The 25,757-nt window shown below is 33.6% G+C and overlaps 1 protein-coding gene across 1 annotated transcript in view; it reads right to left on the bottom strand.

Annotated features, from left to right (window-relative positions):
- Positions 1-610: 610 nt before the first annotated feature.
- Positions 611-25,757, bottom strand: part of 5-HT7 (5-hydroxytryptamine receptor 7) — a 566,265-nt gene continuing 541,118 nt past the window's right edge. The window contains exon 4 of the mRNA XM_075292052.1: positions 611-5,542. Within this exon, the coding sequence (XP_075148167.1) occupies positions 2,075-4,414 (2,340 nt within the window). The 5' untranslated portion in view covers positions 4,415-5,542 and the 3' untranslated portion in view covers positions 611-2,074. The remainder of the gene's footprint in view (positions 5,543-25,757) is intronic.

Raw genomic sequence — 25,757 nt, 5'->3', positions numbered from 1 at the left:
CACTGTTTGGTGTGGTTTGTACGCTGGTGGAATCATTGGACCGTATTTTTTCAAAGATGCTGTTGGACGCAACGTTACGGTGAATGGCGATCGCTATCGTTCGATGCTAACAAACTTTTTGTTGCCAAAAATGGAAGAACTGAACTTGGTTGACAAGTGGTTTCAACAAGATGGCGCTACATGCCACACAGCTCGCGATTCTATGGCCATTTTGAGGGAAAACTTCGGAGAACAATTCATCTCAAGAAATGGACCGGTAAGTTGGCCACCAAGATCATGCGATTTGACGCCTTTAGACTATTTTTTGTGGGGCTACGTCAAGTCTAAAGTCTACAGAAATAAGCCAGCAACTATTCCAGCTTTGGAAGACAACATTTCCGAAGAAATTCGGGCTATTCCGGCCGAAATGCTCGAAAAAGTTGCCCAAAATTGGACTTTCCGAATGGACCACCTAAGACGCAGCCGCGGTCAACATTTAAATGAAATTATCTTCAAAAAGTAAATGTCATGGACCAATCTAACGTTTCAAATAAAGAACCGATGAGATTTTGCAAATTTTATGCGTTTTTTTTTAAAAAAAAGTTATCAAGCTCTTAACAAATCACCCTTTACAATAAATTAATTTTTATTTTTTGGTTTTTTACTACAATTCTTTTTTATAACAATACTTTTAAACGTTTGGTTTGGTTTGACTTTATTTTAGGATGCTGCCGTTACGATTTTTTCTTTAGTTTTTATATTAAATGCCTTAATATCTAAAATTAATATTTTTGACAGTTTTCTTTTTTTTTTGGTTTTTTACACTGATTCTAGGAGTATATTTATGTTCACTTTGTGTTTTGTATTTATGGGTGTTTGTATTCTTAATAATTGTCAGTTAAAAATAGGATCTCTTGTTATGTCATCTATTCTGATATATCTTACGAATATGATTTATTTTTGTTTTTTTTTTCAGTATTATATTTTAGAGTTTAGTTTGCTTTTCTTTGCTTTAGTTTTGATTCTTTAAGAAAATAATGTTTTTTTGGTATTAAATAATAACAACAATGCGTAGTTCATAGTATTATAATAAACTTAATAAATACAATAATAATAATAATAATAATAGTTTTATATATTATTTTATATATATATAAAAAATCATCACTCTTTTGTTTAGCAGAAGAAGAAGTAGTATCGGAAATAGTCAAACAAAATGAATCTTTTTCAGCATTCTATGTCAGTATTGGCTGTGATTGATTGGCATGCTTTTCATTGCAACGTGAAGAGAGAAAATAGATGGATTCTGACCAACGAATATGCGAGAGTAATATCACTACGAGTAGATTAGATTATGTTTGTGTCACTCTTAATGGAATTGTCTTTCGTGCTTTAAGCATTTCTCTCTCACACTCAAAGACGCTCTCACTCTCCCTCTCCAATTGTAATAAATCTTGTCATGGATTAGTAATGCAGTACATTGCAAGGGGAATCAACCATTAGTTATGCAGTGTTAGAGATAGAGAGAGAGGAGGAAAAAAATTTGCTATTCTCGTAGAAGAGAAACCAAGTTATTACTCTTTGAAATTTTTACCTCATTCACAATACACTTCTGAAATCCTCTTTAACTTGATTCAAAACTGTCATTTGCCTTATAAAAAAGTGATTTGAAGTCAACTTTTACTGGATTTCGAGTTTAATTTGAATGGGCTGTTGCAATAAGAAAAAGAGTAATCATTTTGCATTCACACATACAACGATCATAGTTAATTCGCATGAAAATATAGGTGCCGATGATTTGATCACATAGCAGTTTGTCGTACATCCTAAAACACTCTTGTGCAAAGCGTTTTTTTTCGGAGAATTAACAAAAATTGTCCTTGCATTATAATGTAACTTTCTCAATAATGTGGTTACATATTACAGTTATTGATAACGTAAGATTTCATGCCACGACGTTACATTTTCGCTAATTGGCTAATAAAAACCTCTAATGATCTCTTTGTTTCTCCTCCCCCAATTACTCTCTCTCTCAATCTCGCTTTTTGTTTTTGCTCTCCTAAACTCTATCACCTTCTTCTCAATTTACCTAATTTCAGAGAAAACTTTCCCTAGCACCATGCCTCTCATCGCCCAACATTACACGCTGTGATGGTGGCTCACCATATTGATCTTGATAGTAATTCTCTCGCATCATTGTATTGAGACTAGAACATCGGAAGTAGAGAATCTCTTGGAAAGGTTTACGGAAGTCACGATTCAATGTAGCATAGATAATGGGATTGAGCAATGAATTGGCATAGCCCAGCCATAGGAACAACGAAGACAGCGATTGTGGCACATGTGTGGTTTCCGTTTCCACAAATGGACGTATGAGAGCTAAAATGAAAAATGGCAGCCAGCATATGGTGAATGCGGACATTATAATGCCCAATGTGGTAGAGGCTTTCTTCTCTTTGGCCAATTGGAAACGTAGCTTCTTTTGATGGGGCGAACCGAGTAGGCCGCTCGAACCACTACCGCCTCCACCACAATGGCCTGCTGTACCACCACTACTGTGATGACTGGTGGATAAACCGCCACCTCCTCCACATGTGGAATAGTTGAGGGAGGTATTGCCAAAACTACTATGTCTATGCTGTTGCGTGTGCGTATCCAAGTCGGTATGGCCCGGAAGTGGTGAACCCGTTCCATTAAGGGCATGCTGCAAATGTGTTTGGGCTCGTTTCTCCTCGAGAACAATACGTCGAGCAGCCCTAAATATCTGATAATAGACAAACAACATTACGGCCAGAGGTATATAAAAGGAACCCAATGTTGCATAAATTTGATAGCCAAAATTCTGACACACCGAACACATGGGATTACCATGCTCATCCACATGTTCGTTGCCCAATATTAACAAAGGAGGCAATGAAATACAAGCTGCTGCCAGCCACACCAAAGCCACACACAACATCATGCGGCGCGGAGTTCGTTTGACCCCATACTCTAGGGGCTTGGTAATGGCTAAATAGCGATCCACCGAAATGGCACACAAATTCAATATGGAAGCTGCACAGCACAGGACATCGAATGATACCCAGATATCACACAACACTGGGCCAAAATTCCATTTTTCTAAAACCTCATAAAGCAAAGCCATGGGCATAACCAGCACAGCGACACAGAGATCAGAGAGCGCCAAGGATACTAATAAATAATTACAGGGACGACGTAGTTTACGGACCATGCACACAGCAATGCACACCAGGACATTGCCAACAATGGTGCCTAGGATGACAAAGAGCAAAACAATGCTCACCAATACGGTATGGACAGGGGGCATGGTGAATTCGGCTTCAGGTATTGTGGCCGTCGGCGAACTGGACAGGTTCGATGATGTATCCGAGGTGATGGTGGTGGTAGTAAGGGACAGAGATGAGGACGGTAAAGATGTGGACGTAAACGAGTAGAGTAGATGCGAGGGTGGTGTTTGTGGTGGTGGGACTGACGAGGATGCTGATGTGAGTATAGACCCTGAGCCAACTGGCCACTCAGAGTCATTTGTTGACGACAATGCCGCCGACAATGTCGAAGTGATGGTATTGAAACTAATGCCGCTGGCCTGGTGTCCACGATGATGCAATGGCCCCCCAGACAATGAAGCCATTGTTGATGCTGTAATTCCTGTTGCTGATCCTTGTGTTCCGGTAGCCACATTTGTGGCTGTGCTAAACATGTTGCTAATACTGTGCTGTTGCTGCTGGTGGTTAGTATGGTGATGGTGTTGTTTGATGTTGACGCTGCCACTGGTCTGGCCATACGAGTTGGTGGATGTTGTATCAAAGGCGACTTTGTTGCCATCATTTGTTTGTTCTTTATCCTCTTCTTGGCTATTGGTGATTGTCGTACTATTGCTGTTATCTTTACCCCAATGTTCGCTTAGTCGATTACTATGGCGTTGGCGTTTGTTCTCTAAATCCTGATCCACAGTTTCCACCTCAAAAATCAATGCCTGTATGGGCAGCAATGATGGCAAGGGAGTGTGAGTTTCAAGCTCTTCCAGGTGTGATGGGTGGGCCAATACCTTTTCTCTGGCCAAAATCGCAGCGGCTGAACCACCTTGAAACCAACAATCACTAAGGCTTAATAGCAATAGAATATAGATCCAAGCCCTTAGCAAGGCGAACATAAAATTTTTCAAATGTTTTCCTAAGCTAGTCCAAATGAGCGATTTCCGTTTTTGATAGTTGTGAAATTTGAAATTAGTTGTGCCAAAGGTGAGAGAGGAATAGTTGTGATGTTGACCATAAGTTGGTGTTCTGGTGGTGCTATAGAACTCACCCAAATGATCTGATGCTGTTGTTGTTGTAGCTGGTTGTGTTTTTGATGAAGAAATTTTAAAGCTTTTTATAGTCTGTTGGTTATAGATGTCTAGGCTTAAAGAATTCATATGATGGAGATATGAGTACCTGGTTTAGCTTTAAGCCTTTATGAAAGCGGACGAGAGTTTTGATTTCAGATCCAATTTGTACTTTGTGATATTTGGGATTACTTCAAAAAATTATTTCTAATAATTGCTCTTAGTTTTGTAAATGGTAGGGACATTCTCTCCTGCAATTCCTTTTTCAGTCAAATTACGGTTGTCTATGGCCTGTATGAAGCACTGGTGTAGGACTAAATATCCCTATTTACTTTTAGTATTTGTCTTTTCCATACATTTGTAATATAGATTAAATCCATTTATATAGTGTGTATGTGTGTTTTGTTATGACCTAGCAATCTCTCTTATTCTCCCCTCTCCGCCCAAGGTGCACACAATATCATGTGGGCTAGGCAAGCTGATTTGAGGCTGATGACTAGAGCAAAGTAATCGATTCGTTGTCTCACGTCATCAAGATGGTCTTATTACTAAGTTTGATTGACTGATAATAGAAACTCTTTAGCTCGCTCTCTCTATCTCTCTTACACCTAGTCTTAGTTACTCTCTGGTAGTAGTACTTGGCTTGTCGTTTATCATAATTCTTCTCTTTGTTATTCTATTCAGAAGATATGCCAGTCACTCTTTCATTCATGCTCTCTCTCACTCATATTATTCGTTGGTTATTATGGTGTCCATTCACTTTAGCAAAGCCTTGAATGTGGATTGGTTCCGACCAACCTACAATGACATTGTACAACAAACATCCTTTCATCAGGCGAAAATCATTCATTTATCAGTGTCGTCGTTGTTGGCAACATGCAGCTGCTGTTGTAGAATAGGGCTGTCTGTAGCACTTGTTCGTAACTGATTGTGTTGTTTTACTTTCCAGTTCTATGATTCTAGTCCTTCAATTTTACATCGTGTTGCCAGGTAATTTATTTTTGTTTTTATTTTTTTGCCAGTTCTTGTTGTTGCGTTGTTGTTACTATTACAGGTTTTTTGTATCCTCCTTTTTCAAAGATATGAAATGGATTTTGTTGACGTTTGGGTTTTATGGATTTTTATTCTTTGTTGTTGTTTCGTGGTCTAAAATGAAAATCTTGTTCCTTATGTTGCTTGAAACCGCTTAATGGAAACACTAGAGTGATTGTCCAAATTCTGTAAGAAGAGAAGGGAAACAGAAAAAAAAAATTGATATTAAATTCGTTTTTAAGGCAAAATTAATAACAAACTATTAAGAAAAGTTTTAAATCGGGCGGACCGACTATATTAAAGGGTAATACGGTCAAAATTTGGTCAAGGGAAAACGCGTGTAAATCGGTGAAATCGTTTATTTAAAAAATCAAATTAAATTTCTTTTTCAAGTTCAATTAATATAAAATTCAGGGAAAATATTCAGTTAGGCTTTCGCTTTTCCAAATCCGAATTGCCGGGCCTCACGCTTGACACCTGCCATCAGATTTTGTACAGCCACCTTGTCCACCTTCTTCGCCGCAGAAAGCCAGTTTGCCTTGAACTGCTGCTCGTCCTTAGCAGTTTTTTTGGTCTTCTTTAGGTTCAGCTTGACAATAGCCCAGTATTTCTCAATTGGGCGGAGCTCTGGCGTGTTGGGAGGGTTCTTGTTCTTGGGAACCACCTGCACGTTGTTGGCGACGTACCACTCCATGGCCTTTTTACCGTAATGGCAAGATGCCAAATCCGGCCAAAACAGTACGGAACAACCGTGTTTCTTCAGGAAAGGCAGCAGACGTTTATCCAAACACTCTTTCACGTAAATTGCTTGGTTGACAGTCCCGGAAGCTATGAAAATGCTGCTTTTCAAGCCACAGGTACAGATGGCTTGCCAAACCAGATATATCTTTGTTTTATGTGCTTGAAAATATCTGCTACCTTTCCCCTTCCTTTTGCCGTATAAAACTCCTGTCCCGGAAGCTGCTTGTAGTCGGCTTTGACGTAGGTTTAGTCGTCCATTATCACGCAGTCAAACTTCGTCAGCATCGTCGTGTACAGCCTCCGGGATCGTGCTTTGGCCGTCGTATTTTGTTTATCATCGCGATTTGGAGTCACTACCTTCTTGTAAGTCGATAGTCCGGCTCGTTTTTTGGCTCGATGCACGATTGTAGACGATACACCCAGCTTATTTGCGGCATCTCGGAGAGAGAGGTTAGGGTTTCGCTTGAAACTACCGGCAACTCTCTTTGTCGTCTCAGCGGCTTCCGGTTTTCGATTTTCCCCCGATCCAGACTTCCTGGCTGTCGACAAACGTTCCCCAAACACTTTAATTACATTTGTAACGGTTGATTTGGCAACTTTTAGCGATTTTGCCAGCTTTGCGTGCGAGTAGCTCGGATTTTCGCGATGCGTGAGCAAAATTTTGATACGCTGCTCTTCTTGCTTGGACGGCATTTTGACAACTGAAGAGTGAATTCCAAAATCAAAATAGGAGCAACATTCTACACACACACACCTTCAAAATGAGGGGTGTTCAGGTTTTTTAAATGCAAAATTGAAAGAAATACGTCAAGTTTATATTGACCAAATTTTGAGCGTATCACCCTTTAGTAGATGGAAAAAATCGTCTTTCATAATTTAGACAGGCCATTCTAGGTCTGTAAGAGTGCATTAAAATCATGTTCGAATATAATAGAAATAAGAAAAACTCGTTGACACCGGAATGTTGGCAATCTCATCCACTTGATTTTCTTCACATTCATACAAGATTCATAAAAAATTGCTATTTGCAAGAAAGTTTTATCGAGGAAACTATAGCAGAACGATAAGTCATTTTCAATGTAAAATATGGCCGTAAATAAAAGTTTCCTAGAAAATGTATGTCATCCATTCTGCATATCAAATAGAGATTTAAATATAAAATATATATATTTACAAATGTAGAAGAATACCTTTTGTAGTAGGGTTTGGAGATGGGTTATGTAAAAGGAGCTATACTTATAGTAACTTTGTATTTACAAACCAGGGAAATACCATCTACGGGTTGGGTCTTAACTATATGACTTGGCCTCCCCTTATGATGCAAAAGTAATTTTTTTACATTCTCGTCAACGTAAGAATATAATGTGTGGCTGTAATGCAATGCTCCGAAGTAAAATACAATAATATTTTTAGTTTTAGAATCGGTTTAGCTTTGTTCGGATTGTCTACTTTTGGCACAAATTATGGCCTTCAAACAGCCGTCAAAGCCATCATACGCTGCACGATAGTAACTCTGCGGTATTTTGGCCCTTTACCGGCAAAGCGCTGTCTTGAGATGATCGACACAGTTTTTAGTGCCAACCTTACTCTCCAAAAGTCCAACGGATTGAGATCCGGAAATTTTGGTGACCATTTTGGTCGTACGGTATAAATGAAGGGTGGAGTCTACTTTTTAATCCATTCATTGTTGACGCGTTTAAAGTGCGATGGTGCTGAGTCCTGTTGGAATGTTCATGGTCTGCGGCCGAAATGTTTGTCTAACCAGGGCTTCAATACCGCCTTTGGGACAGTTTCGCGAACATGTTCGAAATTTATTTTGACTCACGGTCGATAAATGCGATAGGGGGCTAACCATCGATGGAGCTTGATTTATGGTGGCCAATCGAAGGAGAAAATTTTTTTGCTGACCTCTTGGGCAAGTAAACCCGATTATCTTGTTTGTTTACAAACCGCACAATTTGGAATGAATTCGCATATGAGGAAACCAAATTCGGCACATGACCACTTTTGTGCAAACGAAGCAATACCACGGCTCTTTCCAGTGTAACTGTATCGGAGAGCTCTTGCATTTTCTATACTAATAAAATTTCTATAGAAATAAAATTTGGACAAAATTTTCTATAGAAATAATATTTGGACAAAATTAACTAAAGAAAAAAAATTTTTCCAAATTTTCTATAGAAATAAAATTTTGACAAAATTTCCCATAGAAATAAAATCTTGACAATATTTTCTATAGAAATAAAATTTGGACAACGTTTTCTATAAAAATAATATTTGGACAAAATTTACTATAGAAATAAAATTTGGACAAAATTTTCTATAGAAATAATATTTGGACAAAATTTTCTATAGAAATAAAATCTTGACAAAATTTTCTATAGAAATAAAATTTGGACAACATTTTCTTAGAAAAAATATTTGGACAAAATTTTCTGTAGGAAAATATTTGGACAAAATTTACTATAGAAATAAAATTTGGACAATTTTTTCTATAGGAATACAATTTTGACAAAATTTCCTATAGAAATAAAATTTTTACAAACTTTTCTATAGAAATAAAGTTTTGACAAAATTTTCTATAGATATGAAATTTTGACAAAATTTTTTGACAAAAAAAATGTTGACAAAATTTTCTATAGAAATAAAATTTTGGCAAAAATTTTCTAAAGAACCGAAATATTTTAAATAAATATTAAAACAAATCAATAATCGATTGTTTGACAAAATTTTCTATAGAAATAAAATTTGGACAACATTTTCTATAGCAATTAAAATTTCACAAAATTTTCTATAGAAATGAAATTTGGACAAAATTTTCTATAGAAATAAAACTTGACAAAATTTTCTATAGAAATAAAATTTGACAAAATTTTCTATTGAAATAAAATGTTGACAAAATTTTCCACAAAAATTAAATTATTACAAAATTTTCTATAGAAATTAAATTTTGACAAAATTTTCTATAGAAATAAAACTTTTACAAAATTTTTCTATAGAAATAAAATGTTGACAAAAGTTTCTATAGAAACAAAATTTTGACAAAATTTTCTATAGAAACAACATTTTGACAAATTTTCTATAGAAATAAAATTTTGACAAAATTTTCTATAAAAATAAAATTATTACAAAATTTTCTATATAAATTTGACAAAATTTTCTAAAGAAATAAAATTTTGAAAACATTTTCCATAGAAATAAAATTTTGCAAAAATTTTACATAGAAATAAAATTTTTAAAAAATAGAAATAAAATTTGGACAACATTTGCTATAGCAATTAAATTTTGACAAAATTTTCTATAGAAATGAAATTTGGACAAAATTTTCTATAGAAATAAAATGTTGACAAAATTTTCCACAAAAATTAAATTATTACAAAATTTTCTATAGAAATAAAATTTTGACAAAATTTTCTATAGAAACAAAATTTTGACAAAATTTTCTATAGAAACAGAATTTTGACAAAATTTTCTATAGAAATAAAATTTTGACAAAATTTTCTATAAAAATAAAATTATTACAAAATTTTCTATATAAATTTGACAAAATTTTCTAAAGAAATAAAATTTTGACAACATTTTCCATAGAAATAAAATTTTGCAAAAATTTTACATAGAAATAAAATTTTTAAAAAATAGAAATAAAATTTGGACAACATTTGCTATAGCAATTAAATTTTGACAAAATTTTCTATAGAAATGAAATTTGGACAAAATTTTCTATAGAAACAAAATGTTGAAAAAATTTTCCACAAAAATTAAATTATTACAAAATTTTTCTATAGAAATAAAATGTTCACAAAAGTTTCTATAGAAACAAAATTTTGACAAAATTTTCTATAGAAACAAAATTTTGACAAAATTTTCTATAGAAATAAAATTTTGACAAAATTTTCTATAAAAATAAAATTATTACAAAATTTTCTATATAAATTTGACAAAATTTTCTAAAGAAATAAAATTTTGACAAAATTTTCCATAGAAATAAAATTTTGCAAAAATTTTACATAGAAATAAAATTTTTAAAAAATTTTCTATAGAAATAAAAATTTTAAAAACTTTACTATAGAAATAAAATTTTAACAAAAATTGTCTATACAAATAACATTTTGACAAACATTTTCTATAGAAGTAACATTTTAACAACATTTTCATAGTTGGTGAGACACCATTTTCATGCTTGAAAACGAAAATGGACTTTAATTGGAAAACATTTTTGGACTAAATAGAGATACAGCTTCCACAAACATCGCTCGATTTTGCAACTGTATTCTTCTTTAAATTTGTTACAATTATACAAATGTCGGTATAAGGGTCACATAATTTGAAATTTTAGTAAATACTGAACTCTATATTCGTATTAATGGGAGTATAGTTTTTCATTCGGTTGTGGGAATTCATAATGGTGGATGACACAACCGAATGATGATGGTACGGATAACCAATAAAATCGGCTGAAACAACCAACTCCATTATATTGAATAAGTTGTATTGCCGTAATTTGATTGAGTCGACAGGAAAAATCGGGTGGCACAATTGCCAATAGATAGTAGCTGCAACTACCAAAGAGAGGTTGGCAATAAACTCGGTTATCACAACCAATCTGTATTCTCTGTGTGTTTTGAAAGCTCTGTTTTTCTGGCCAATATATTAACAATCAAAATCATGTCTTGTTAAAGTTTTAGAGCTTTCTAGAATAACAAAATCCTTACATTGTTAGATTCTCCAAAAATCGTGAAGCAAAGTATGTAGATATTTGAATCGCATTGTCAATGTTACTATTTCCCAAAATCTTACCTAAGCCATAGGATTTTGGTTTATAAATATTTTCTTCCATATTATAAGAACTTTGCATAATAAATCTCAAATCCCTACTAGATAACTCATCTTATATGATAATCGTATAAAAAAACAAACCAACCCGCTATCTAACAGAATAACATTGTAAATTTATGCATTGCACCAGCAAAACTAAATAAATATCGCGTATTATATCGGTTGTATGAAAATAAACCTTTATCGCTTTATTCTGCATATCAAATTTACTTCTTGCACACTCATGACCGTCTCATTCATATCATGGAAATGATTTCCCTACAAATTGCTACGATATTATATTTATGTTTATTTTTAAAGCGTGTTTCCATCCATCCAATGTCGCTTGCCAAAAGACAGATGTATGACTAGATAAGTGTTGCAGGGCCGGGGAAAAACGTCAACCTGAAGGAAGGACATCGTTTTATATAAACTTCGCAAAAAAAGAAAAAACGAAACGAAATTCAAGGAAATGAAATCTTGACATTTTCCCCCTTTTAATTTATTATATGAAAAATATTTTGCATTTTGCATTGGCAGCAGAAGTTAATGCTTGGATGAATTCTGGCCCATCAAGAGCGTGTTTAGTACGCTACACTTTTCTTGATTTAATGAAATTCAAGTTGTCTTGAATTCTATGCTAAAGTGAAATTGTTGATAATAGTTTTCTTAAGGTTGTCATGACATAGAGAGTCGTCTCTAAAACCCAAATATAATGGAAACATTTTATGAAATTGTTGTAAAAAATTTCGTTAACTTGAAATTTTTGTTTGATTGCAAGTTTTTCTGAACATAGTACGAGATATGATTGAATAGGTTTTGCTAAAAGCATTCCATTATTAACAAAATTGTTGAAAGGTCATAGCCATATACATTGTTATCAACCTGCACAGAGATGAAATATGTAAGTTTTTCGTGATCATCATAAATTATAAGGCAATGCAGAAAAAATATTTTTGTTTTTTTAGTCACGAAATTAATTTTAATTGGAAGTTTTTCAATCACAGAAATGATAGTATCAATCACCAGCGTCAGTAAAAAACAATAATTGTTCCAATTAAAAACTTAATTGGTACAATTTAGTTTTGTGTACAGAAAAAAACCATAAAACATCTCCAATTAAAAAGTTGATTGAAGATGAAAACGTCCCAGCAAAAAAAGAGCTTCTAAAAACGTAGTTTGGATAACCGATCTGTGATCCGGAAGTAGTGCAAACTTGGATCATCTTCAATGAATTTTACATGGTCTTGTCATAGGACGGAAGTACTCAATTTTTAGATCCTTTGCATTGCTTTAGAAGTTGTGCCTTGGAAGTTCATTTGGATAAAGAAATTTAAAAAAAATTCTCCAATTTCTCTTTTTATTTTTATCAGTATATTTTGCTACACTTTTATTTTCATATTATCTAATTTGTACAAATTGAAAAACTTCTTCGCTTCCACCGGTGGTTGCACCTGGGTCTGATGGCACCATAACAGAACGCCTTAGCACACTCAGCCACAAATGCCATTGAACACGATGCATCAAAACGTCTATTCAAATGTTTGTGACATAAACCTAATATGACGCCACGGCCTGGCATTCTAACTACTTCCTGAGATGTGCTTTATTATTATGAATGAAAAAATAAAGAACGCTGGTTAAAATCTCATCAGCGGAAATTTTTTTATTAAATATTTTCCAATTATACAATTATTATTCGAGCTTTATGGACAGATATAGATTAAGGAACATGGTTAATAGAGTCATTGAAAAGAAAACGCCAGATACAAATCTATACACGCCTGGACTGTACATGTTTCGGTTCGGGCGAATGAACCTTTCCACAGCCTTTAGTATAGATCTGGCTGAGAGAGATAACTCAATTTTGGGCCCTTTATGCTAACTCCTTATGGAGAAAACATTTAGGAAATTTCCTCTTACAAATTGAATCATCTTTTCTCCCACTGTACATCATCTTTTCATATAACTTACAAGTCCCTTAATCTTATTTTTATTTCGTTTTGTTACATATTAATGCAACAACACGAAATTTATTTTTAGAAAGTTAATTTGTTAGAATTCACCTAAGTGGTGAACAGTCGAACAATGCTTATTGTTTCTACAGTCAACTACAACATATGACAATTAACAGAAACTGGTTTCCAGGATACAACAACAATTCTAACGCGTACATTAGTCGTGTTTTTCCTAGTTTTACGACGGGCTCATCGTTGCTTATTATATTACATGTTATATTATATTATATTATATTACATGTTTCGGTTCGGGCGAATGAACCTTTCCACAGCCTTTAGTATAGATCTGGCTGGGAGAGATAACTCAATTTTGGGCCCTTTATGCTAACTCCTTATGGAGAAAACAGCTCCATAAGGAGCCTTTAGTATAGATCTCTCCCAGCCAGATCTATACTAAAGGCTGTGGAAAGGTTCATTCGCCCGAACCGAAACATGTACAGTCCAGGCCTGTATAGATTTGTATCTGGCGTTTTCTTTTCAATGACTCTATTAACCATGTTCCTTAATCTATATCTGTCCATAAAGCTCGAATAATAATTGTATAAATAGATATAATGCATTTGGACGTCAATTACCTGTTTCGGTATCAGGCTAACATGTAATATATTAAATATTTTCCTAAAAAAAAATTTTATGTTATACATCGTTTTAATTTTGTGTTTTTTCGGTATATATTTTTGTATAAATATATTTTTCGATTAAAGAATTATCGTAACCCAGCAAAAAAAGCGTCGCCAAAAAGTAATGAAAATTTTCTTTTTGGATCCGGAAGTGGTGCAAAATTGACGTAGAAGCGATGAATTTAAGATGGGCTTGTCATAGGACGGAAGTCTTCCATTTCAACAGCCGTTGCAATCCAGTGTTTTGGATGTGAATTAAGAAATTTTGTGATATTTTGACGAATAAATAATTTTCTAATGCATTTTCAAAATTTCGCAATTTTTCTAGAGATGATTTAACATTTTTTTCGGCAAAATTTAAATAATTTACACTATTTTGTTAATTATTAATCTGTTTTTAACTTATTTGAAATAAAAAATTTAAATTTAAAAAATTTAAAAATTTTAAATTTCCCTTTAATAATATGAAAAAGCGAGTTATAAAAAAATTGACTCAAAAGAACTTCCTGTTCAGATAAAATAAAGAACATCTTTGGGAGGACATTTTTGGAAGTACTTTTAAAGTTGTGCCTTTAGGAGAACTTCCAATTTTTTTTGCTGGGTAGTAAATAATTTCTAGCCAATCCCTCCAAACACGTAGCAAAACCTCTCTGGGCGGCAATCCTGCCAATCCCTGGAAACACACACCAAAAGCATAGTGAGCGGCAATCCCGACTGTCTTCTGACTGTCAATATACTTTACCTTAACTAACCTAACAATATATAAAGCTTTCAGCTCTGTTTTTATACCCTCCACAATAGGATGGGTGTATATAAATTTTGTCATTCCCTTTGTAACACATCGAAATATTGGTTCATAAAGTTGTTATTGAAATAAATCGGATGGTATTGCAAATGGACCGATCCCAAGATTTGGCTTGCGGAGCCTATTAGAGAAGCAAATTTTATTACTTGCAAAAATTGGTACATATCGGTTCATAATTATATATAGCCATATAAGCCGATCCCCAGATTTTGCTTTCGGATGAGCAAATCTCATCCGATCCGGTTGAAATTTGGTATGGGGTGTAAGTATATGATGACTAACAACTTTGCAAAATTTAGTCCATATCGGTTCCTAATTATATATATGTCCCATATAAACCGAACCCTAGTTTTGACCTCTTGGAAGAGCAAATTTCTTGGAGGAGCAAATTCATCTGATTCGGTTGAAATTTTTCTAACAGTCATGCCAGAATTGGTTCATACACTCAACAAAAAGTTTATTTGGATCTAAATAAAGGATTTTGGTATTGATTCCGAGCCAAAGATTTGGCTTCTTTAAAATAAAGAAATTTTTTAGCGACCTATCTGGCTTTAAATCTAGGACCAATAAAATTAAAATTAGTATACAGATCTAATTTATCAAATTTTTATTATCTTTTCGTGGTTTATTAATAACACACAAAATAAAATTTTAATTTTTGAGATAATAATAAATTGTTGTTGCAGAAAATTTTGAAGTTCAACTAAATTTTTGTTGATATAACAAAATTAGTTGATAAAGTGACTATAATCGTAATTGTATTTACAAAATACGTTGTTAGCTCAAATTTATACATAATTTTAATTGTATTGACAATCAAATTAATTGATATTTTTGTTATAACGAATACTACAAAGTAAAAAATCTACTCTTAATTCAAAAAAAAAAAACTTTAAACCAAAGACGCTAAATCTTCAAAATAAGTCTTAGCCTATATGTGAAGCGTTTTTATCTTAAATGAAAAGTTTGAATATTTCAGTTAATTGAAGGACAATTTCTTTAAATCAAAAATGTGTTTCTTTACTTTAAGGAAAATTAGCCTTAGTTCAAGGACATGGGACTTTAACGGAGGGACGCAAATTTACAAAATTTGTGTCCTAAATTTAATGAAAAAATTTTAAATAAATTTTATTTTAATTAAAATTTCATTATTTAAATTTCATTAATATTTTGTAAATTTCGTATCCTAAAATTTAGATTTTTAATATTTTTTCAGTGTATCTATATATAGCTCTCAGATAAACCAATACCCAGATTTTACTTCGTGAGCCAGGAGGCAAAGCAAATTTCATTTGATCTTGCTAAATTTTGATATTATTGACACAAAAATTGGTCCATATAGCCCCATATAAACCGACCCCCCCCCCTATATGACTTTTTTTTATTTTTCCACAGCTCAAAGAAATCTTACTATTTTTTAAATATGTCTCAAATATTTTATGAACTAAACGTGAGTAAAATGTTCAATTACTGTACACATAAGTTCATTATGAAATAAAACAAAATCGTAAAGAATCGATTTTTAAAAAATAGTAAGAAAGAACTACTGTATGGTTAAAATGGTCATGATTTGGCGCCAATAATTTGTTTTCTTTATTTTTAGTTCATGTTTTCTTCTATGAGAGAATGTAATTTCGTGAACTGCTATAAAAAAGTACAACAGGGTATTACATTTTCCTGCTTTTAACAACGCTTTGTGGAAATCTCCAAATGTGGAGTATAATATAGTTAAATTTTTCTAAGTGTTAGTTTATTCTTAGTATGGAACAGATTACTTTTTTTCTTTGCACATAAGAAACGTAACCTTTCATCAAATGTACATGAAAAAAATTTATTTTGTAAACTAGTGCCACGAATAACGTGCGGTATCAATTTGAGTACAAATGGTACAAATTTTTCTTTTGGTGTGCCAATATACGGGTTTGAATTCTATTTCTTGTCTTGTTTGTGAGTTCTACTCACTGATAGCCTAGGATATTATGAACTGAGATCAAAAAAAAATCAAAAAAAAAAAAAACAATAACGATTGAAGAGAAGCCAACAATAACAAACAAAACGAATGATTGATTTATTCTGGTTTAAACTTTTCTTTATGAAATTATGTAAATATTTACTGCATAACTCATATCATATATTCCCTCAATCTTTGGTATACTTCCATCGCCCTTCAAGTCTACAAAAATTTCATCCAAATCGGTTCAGATTTAGATATAGCTCTCATATATATGTATCGCCCGATTTTCCCAATATTGGCCACAAAACCTTTATTTATCAACCGATCTTACTCAAAGTTGGCTAAATGTAGTCTTCTATAGCACTAACTATATGTGCAAAAAATCATCGAAATTGGTTCAGATTTAGATATAGCTCCCATATATATGTATAGCCCGATTTTCCCAAATTTGGCCATAGAACCCTTATTTATTAACCGATCTTACTAAAAGTTGGCTAGATCCAGTCCTCTATAGTACTAACTATATGTGCAAAATTTCATCGAAATCGGTTCAGATGTAGATATAGCTCCCACATATGTATCACCCGATTTTGAAAAATTCGCCCCTAATAACCTTACGATTGACCATACAGGCCTCATTTCTTAACTGATCTTACTCAAATCTTAAAGAAGGTAACCTTTTGTGGTATTAATCAAATCCGCAAAATATTATGCAAATTGGTTCAGATTTAGATATAGCTTCCATATATATGCATCGCTCTATTTTCCCAAATTTGGCCATAGTACTCTTATTTATTAACCAATGTTACTCATTTTTTTGATGTACTAGCCGATCGTACTTATACGTACTTGTAGCTCTGACATAAGAATATTGCACGATTTTTACAAATTTGTATTTATTACCCACACTAATTCAACGATTTTCTTTTTTAATAATGGGCTCAATATTAGTGGCATACTAACTCTGTGGGTGCAATATCAACACAGTCAGTGTTGCTAGAAGTAGGGGAAATTCCCTATATGTAAGGTTTTTCTAAAATTTATCGTCTTGTAGGGACGTAGGGCCACAATATAGGACATTTTCACTCAACACAATTTGTAATAATTTTTACATTTTGGTGGCTCTAGAGGAGGAAATTAGAAGCCGGCAAGGCTTGATCTTTAACAATGTGTGGTAAACTTTATTCCTGTAGAAAATTTTGTCAACATTTTATTTCTATAGATCATTTTGTCAAAATTGTATTTCTATAGAAATTTTTTTCAAAATATTATTTCTATAAAAAATTTTCTCAAAATTTTATTTCTGTGGAATTTTTTCTCAAAATTTTATTTCTATAGAATTTATGGTCAAAATTTTATTTCTATAGAAAAATTTCTCACAAAAATTTGTTTATAGAAACTTTTTTCAAAATTTTATTTTTATAAAGATTTAACAAAAAAGATTACTAATTTTGGGTAGAATTCTACCAACTGTGGCAACCGTGGTGGTAATACAAATTTATATTCTAAGTTAAATACGTTGCATATTCATGTTTTAAGATAATAAAGTACTTAGAACCATTTTTGCTTTGTAAAATTTTTTAAATTTAACGAAAAATATAGTAGGTAAAATTGTTTGGGAATGTATAGGAAAGTAGGGAACTTTTTTTGTCCTTGTAGGGTAAACCGAACATTTTCCCTGGCAACATTGACTATGAGATTGACACAAAGCACCCATAGACATGTACCCCTTAATTTTCTTAAATATGCAACAGCGGTTTATCTCCCAGAACTATATGTCACCCCACAAATGCTTATGATTACTAATTCTGTAATGGTGGTTTAGGGTATGATATAGTCGGCCCCGCCCGACTTTCTACTTTACTTACTTGTTTTTAATTTAAGACCGATTAAATACGTATATAACACTGGACTTACAGTGTTAGGAGGTTTTAAGATACCTTGCCATCGGCAAGCGTTACCGCGACCCAAGTAATTCGATTATGGATGGCAGTGTTTAGAAGAAGTTTCTGCGCAATCCATGGTGGAGGGTACATAAGCTTCGGTCTGGCCGAACTTATCGCCGTTTATACTTGTTTATTTTAAATATGCCAGACTAATGCGAGATAACAACATGTTCATTTCAATGGCTTTAAATATAGCCCTCAACAATGTATATGTAATACAAACTATTTGTGAGTATATAATAAACTTTTAGTTGTATTTGCATTTAATATTAAATGATTCCATAATCCTTATGTGACTTTGTGCCATTTGGGACTACTAACAAAATCTAACCATTACATGTCGTACAAAAAAAAACTTAATAACTTTGTATTCGTACAAGAGAGAACACAAATCTACCACAAAACTTGTTGTGCTAGTTTAAGTTTAACCACATTTTATTATTTCCTAAAAATGTGCCTGTGCAAACAACAGGGTTGGAGCTCAGATGTAATTTCATTGCGGGTTGATAAACATTTAGATGAATCCAATAAGAACTTAGTCTACATAACTAAGCACTCTCGATAAGAAGCAGTATTAGAGACATATATAGTAGTCGATCTGTATACAATTTCGAGAGTCAACAAAATAGTCAATAGTTAAATTGATGCTAAATTTAACTTAGTTTTATTAAAAACAAGGAAGGGAAGTCCTGAGTCGGGCGGGGCCAACTATATTATATCCTGCACCATTTTGTAGGTCTCTATCTTCGATACCATCTCAAATCGTTCAAATTTGTTGGGTGTCATATATTAAGGTTTATGTCCGTATATACATACACAATTTAAATCTATAGCCATTTTTATGGAATTTCGCAAAAGTGAATTTATGATTTATCGGTCGACAAATATGTATTAGGTATAGGAAAATTTGATTTTGATTCATTTCTAAAAATTTTCGACTTAACAGTGGCGATTTTACAAGGAAAATGTGGGTATATTGTCTATGTTAGACCAATTCGAAGGGACATAAGTATGAGAGCTTATATCAAAATCCGAAACAATTTCAATCAAATTTAGCACACGTGACTATACTACATAGAAAAATTTCCGTAGTTAAACTAACCCTAAATTTAACTTATTTTTATTGGAAAAAAATTATTAAAAATGTAGGTATAAAGTTTAATGACCGTACACATAAGTTCAATATGAACTAAGCAAAAGAAGATTTTCGTACGATTCCCAAAAATAGTAAGAATGAACTACTGTATGGTTAAAATGGTCATGATTTGGCGCCAATGATTTTCTTCTTTACTTTTAGTTAATTTTTGCTTCTATGAGAGGATTTAATTTCGTGAACTGCAGTTAAAAAGTACAAAAGGACATTACATTTTCCTGGTTTTAACAACGCTTTGTGGAATCAGGGTAAAATTTAGTTCAATTTTCGTGCGAGGTAGGTCATTTTTCCTATAAAACAGTTTATAGGAAGAACTGTTTTATAGGAACAGTTCTTCCTATAAACAAAATTTCAAGGAAATCAAGGTAAAACTCTGCCTTCTGGGGCCATATAAGTGCACATGGGACGAAAGCTATAAATAGGAGCTATATCTAAATCTGAACCGATGTCAACCGGACATGGCTAGATCGACTCAGGGATCCACCCTGAGAATTATTGCCAAAGACATATTTTGTTCATCTTTTCTCCTTCTTGGTGTTGCCTGTTCCAAAATCAATAGGGTTCTATTCTGACCAAAAACAGAAACTTGTGCCACATTTAAAGTCGATTAGACTAAAACTGCGGCCTAGACTTTGATCACAAATATATCTTCACAGACAGACGGACGGACGGTCATGGCTAGATCGACTAAGGGACCCATCCTGAGCATTATTGTCAAAGACGTCATGTGTCCATCTTGTCTCCTTCTGGGTGGTGCCTGTTCCAAAATCAATAGGGTTCTATTCTGACCCAAAACAGAAACTTGTGCCACATTTAAAGTCGATTGGACTATAACTGACGACACTACTAAGTGTTGTCCTTGTGCAAAATTTCAAGGAAATCAAGGTAAAACTCTGGCTTCTGGGGCCATATAAGTGCATATTAGGTGAAAGCTGTATGTGGGAGCTATATTTAAATCTGAACCGATTTCTTCCAAAATAAATAGAGTTCTACTCTGACCCAAAATATAAACTTGTGCCACATTTAAAGTAGATTGGACTAAAACTGCGCCTGGACTTTGATCACAAAAATGTGTTCACAGACAGACGGACGGACATGGCTACATCGACTCAGGGACCCATCCTGAGCATTATTGTCAAAGACGTCATGTGTCCATATTGTCTCCTTCTGGGTGTTGCCTGTTCCAAAACCAAAGGGTTCTATTCTGACCCAAAACAGAAACTTGTGCCACATTTAATGTCGATTGGACTATAACTGACGACACTACTAAGTGTTGTCCTTGTGCAAAATTTCAAGCAAATCAGGGTAAAACTCTGGCTTCTGGGGCCATATAAGGGCATATTGGGTGAAAGCTATATGTAGGAGCTATATCTAAATCTGAACCGATTTCTTCCAAAATCAATAGGGTTCTATTCTGACCCAAAACAGAAACTTGTGCCAAATTTGAGTCGATTGGACTAAAACTACGTAGGACTTTGATTACAAAAATGTGTTCACAGACATACGGACGGACAGACATGGCTAGATCGACTCAGGTATCCACCCTGAGCATTATTGCCAAAGTCACCATGTGCCCTCCTTCTGGGCGTTGCAAACATCTGTACTAACTTATAATAACCTGTTCCACAGTGTGGCGCACGGTATAAAAATTATTCGTATTTGCGCGTCTCAAATCTTTAATGAGCTAACGTGGATATAATATTTAATGAACGTACAAATAAGTTCAATATAAACTAAAACATAAAGAAAATTCCGAACGATTTCCAAAAATGCAGGTCACGATATGGTGTCCATGCTTTTTGCTTTAATCTTAGTTCAAAAATAATATTTGTTATTATTTTTTCAGTGTAATACCAAAAGCCAAATTCGAAAACACAACAAACCTATTTTTTTATGGCATGTGAAAAAAGCAACATTTCCTGAAAATTCACATGTTTTCAGTTTGTCAATAATTTCCACAACATTTCCTATGTGGTCATAGTGTGGTTTATTCCATTTTGTCTGTAGGTTGGAGGATACCAGTCATCGGCTAGAGAGCAGTGAGTTATCCACACACCACAAGAAACTCTATTAAACTTTACTTTGTTTTTGTACATTCGAGATGGTTGTGGCTAAGTGGCAAAGACACAAACGGATAAAGTTTGTGGTTATGGCTGAGATTGCAAGAGTGCAGAATGGTGATTTCGCATGGAACTATTAGTGAAAGTTCTTTGGCTCTAGAAGGGAAAACATTTTTTTGTTTAAACTTTCTGTCGGATTATTTACATTTGTTTTTTTTTTTTTTTTGTTATAGGCAAACCAATTCGATATTTGTATGTTGTGCTTAAGGGAATGTCAGGGGAAAAATATCTTAAATTCCAATAAATGGAAAACTTGTCTGTGATAAGGATGTAAGTATAGACATTGACTTCTTAAATTATTGTAAAATAAAAACCTTAGCTTCCATTTGAAAATAAAGTATTTACAACGCTAATCATTTAAAGTGTATCAAAAGGTTTTCCAACAAAAAGTGTCGGTATCTATTCTAAAGCTTTTACTCTGTGACATTTGACAAATAGAAACTATGTCATTACTAACAACTTAAATACCCACTGCCAATGTAATGTAAATGTCAACACCTACTCGCATCGAAGTTTTGCTGTGGACACAAAAATTGTGGAAAATCGTTAGTATAAAGTCTGTCGTAAATTGTGGATACATAGGGTCTCTGTTATGGAAATTTGAAGGCATAAAGTTAATATAGAGAATTTCTGGTAAATTTGATGATCGGTTCAAATAAGTACGGTCTCCAAAGTTAAATTTGAAATTTGTAATATAGATTAGGAAACTTTTTTCTACATATCATTATTCGAGCTAATTGGACAAGAATATACAGGAATTTGACACATCCTACTAAGACATTAAGAACCAAGCTACACAAGACAATACAAATGTTTCATCGCTGGCTAAGGAGAGATGATAGTCTTACTGCTTATGCAAATTACATACGACAATTATTTGTCCAAAAAGTAAATAGTGTGAAAATAACGCCTTTCATAGGATTCAATGCTCTAGATTTACACGGTGGCTGATATGTATCACAACCAACTTTATACTCATTTTATTGGTCGGCTGTGGTCATAATTCTGAGTCAATCCTTCCGTCTGTTGAAATCACGCTAACTTCCGAACCAAAAAAAGCTAGCGACTTGAAACTTGGCACAAGTAGTTGTTATTGATGTAGGTCGGATGGTACTGCAAATGGCCATATCGGTTCACTTTTACGTATGGGGGCTTTTATATGGGGGCTATAAAGGGAGATTTGGCTTGCGGAGCCTCTAAGAGAAGTAAATTTCATCCGATCTGCCTGAAATTTGGTCCATGGTGTAATTATATGGTCTCTAACTACCATGCGAAAATTGGTCCACATCGGTCCATAATTATATATAGCCCCCATATAAACCGATCTCCAGAGTTGGCGTGCGGAGCCTCAAAGAGAAGTAAATTTCATCCGATCCGGCTGAAATGTGGTACATGATATTGGTATATGGACTCTAACAACCATGCCAGAATTGGTCCACATCGGTCTATAATTATATATAGCCCTTATATAAACCGATCCCCAGATTTGACCTCCGGAGCCTCTTGGAGTAGCAAATTTCATCGGATCCTGCTGAAATTTGGTACATGGTGTTGGTATATGATCTCTAACAACCGTACAAAAATTGGTCCACATCGGTCCATAATTATATATAGCCCCCATATAAACCGATCGCCAGATGTGGGTTGCGTAGCCTCAAAGAAAATCAAATTTCATCCGATCCGGCTGAAATTTGGTACATGATATTGGTATATGGGCTCCAAAAACCATGCCAGAATTGGTCCATATCGGTCCATAATTATATATAGCCGTAATATAAACCGATCCCCAGATTTGACCTCCGGAACCTCTTGGAGGAGCAAATTTCATCGGATCAACCGATCCCCAGATTTGGCGTGCGGAGCCTCAAAGAGAAGCAAATTTCATCTGATCCGGCTGAAATTTGGTACATGATATTGGTATACGGACTCTAACAACCATGCCAGAATTTGTCCATATCGGTCCGTAAATATATATAGCCCTTATATAAACCGACCCCAGATTTGACCTCCGGAGCCTCTTGGAGGAGCAAATTTCATCGGATCCTGCTGAAATTTGGTCCATGGTGTTGATATATTATCTCTAACAACCGTACAAAAATTGGTCCACATCGGTCCATAATTATATATAGCCCCCATATAAACCGATCGCCAGATGTGGGTTGCGTAGCCTCAAAGAAAATCAAATTTCATCCGATCCGGTTGAAATTTGGTACATATCGCTACCCAGCAAAAAAATTTGGAAGTTCTTCCAAAGGCACAACTTTAAATGCACTTCCAGAAGATGCACTCCCAATGATGTTCTTTTTTTTTAACTACCCAGGAAGTTATTTTAATTAAATTTTTTATAACTTGGCTTTTTCATACTTTTAATGGATAATTTTAACTTTCTTTGTTTCAAATAGGTTAAAAACAGCACCCAGAAAAGGAATATGATCACCTCAAACATGTTTTAAGAGCAAAATGTTATTTTTGGGTGTTGACCATGTAGCATGGTTTTCGCAACCATGTTATTTTCTCGGAAATCATGTATCTGATTTCGGCAAACAGGTTATATTTGACGACAAAATAACATTTTAGTGACAAACATGTTACATGGTCACCATACAAAAATAACATTTTGCTCTTGAAACAGGTTTGAGGTGATCATATTCCTTCTCTGCGTGAGAGTAAGAATTCATAAAATGGTACAAGTCATTTAAATTTTGTCGAAAAAATGCTAAATCCAATCTGAAAAAAATGTGAATTTTTGAAAATATTTGAGGTCAAACGTTTCCGACAAGTGTTAGAATCCATTAAAAATTATAAAAATTATTTATTTGTAAAAATATCACAAATTTTTTTAATTTACAACCAAAACATTGAATTCGGATCACACCTAAAGAAGTGATGCAAATTCAGTGCAACGGCTGTTGAAATTGAGAACTTCCGTCCTGTGACAAGCCCATGTTAAATTCATCGCTTCTGCGTCAATTTTGCACCACTTCCGGATCCAAAAAAAAAAACATTTTCATTACTTTTTTGGCGACACTTTTTTTGCTGGGTAGTGTATGGCCGATAACAACCATTCCAAAATTGGTCCGTATCGATCTATATTATATATAGCCCCCAAATAAATCGATCCCCAATCACAGAAAAATCACGATTGCTACTAGAGCCAAAAATAATCTACCAAAATTTTATTGCCATAGAAAATTTTGTCAACATTTTAATTCTTTAGGAAATTTTGTAGAAATATAATTTCTTTTGTCAAATATAACTTTTTGTCAAAAATTTATTTCTATAGAAAATTTTGTCAAAATTTTATTTCTATAGAAAATTTTGTCAGAATTTAATGTCTGTAGAAAATTTTGTCAAAGTGTTATTTCTATAAAAAATTTATGAAGCATTTCATAAATGGAGAGGAATATTTAGCAAAATCTTCCAAAACATCAAGATTTCTACCAATCTACCAAACAGTAAAAAATCTGCCAATTTTGGTAGACTCGTGTTCATAATTGTATATAGCGCAATCCATGGAGGAGGATACATAAGATTCGGCCTGGCCGAACTTACGGCCGTATATACTTCTTAATAATAAAATAAAATAAAAAAAATTAAAATATAGCTTTTTACTTTGTTGTATTACATATCAGGCACACTGAAGTACTCGTAGTAGTGACAAGGATTGTTACATAAAAATCCAAAACTACGTTTTCTACGCAATCATAGAATAACTAGAAGTGATAAATCTTGCGATAGCCACGCAGACAAGCAAGACAAGGCAAAAACAAGCAGAGGAAACTTAATACCATAAGACCCCAACAAATAAGCCACTAATTTATCATCGAAAGACATGATTTAGTATTTCAAGTTAATTTGACCTTAAACTTATTAGAGGTATTCTAATTCGTTAATGTCGAGCATTAGGGGGGAGGATATTCCATGTTACAAAATAACAAAAATGAACAAAAGTAGCTAAAATTGCCACAAAACGAAATAAGTCAAATTTGATTCCAGACTTAATGGCAAATCTCCTTTCAATGCTCGGGGGACAATGTCAATGCTGCTGCTATCTAAGGCATTGCCTTAAGACAACATAATGTTAATTTCTCAGAGAAATTTGGCCACAAAACCATACACACAGAGAATGAAAGGCCAAGTAATAAGTTAATAAAGGCCAAAAAGAAGGCCGATTAAACAAGCACAGTAAATTAATATAATTATAATATTTGATTTATGAATATTAAAAT

This window comes from Haematobia irritans, chromosome 1, assembly GCF_050003625.1.
Source record: "Haematobia irritans isolate KBUSLIRL chromosome 1, ASM5000362v1, whole genome shotgun sequence".
Lineage (NCBI taxonomy): Eukaryota > Metazoa > Arthropoda > Insecta > Diptera > Muscidae > Haematobia > Haematobia irritans.
The sequence above is the reverse complement of the archived record's forward strand: the minus strand, read 5'-3'. Positions and strand labels throughout refer to the sequence as shown.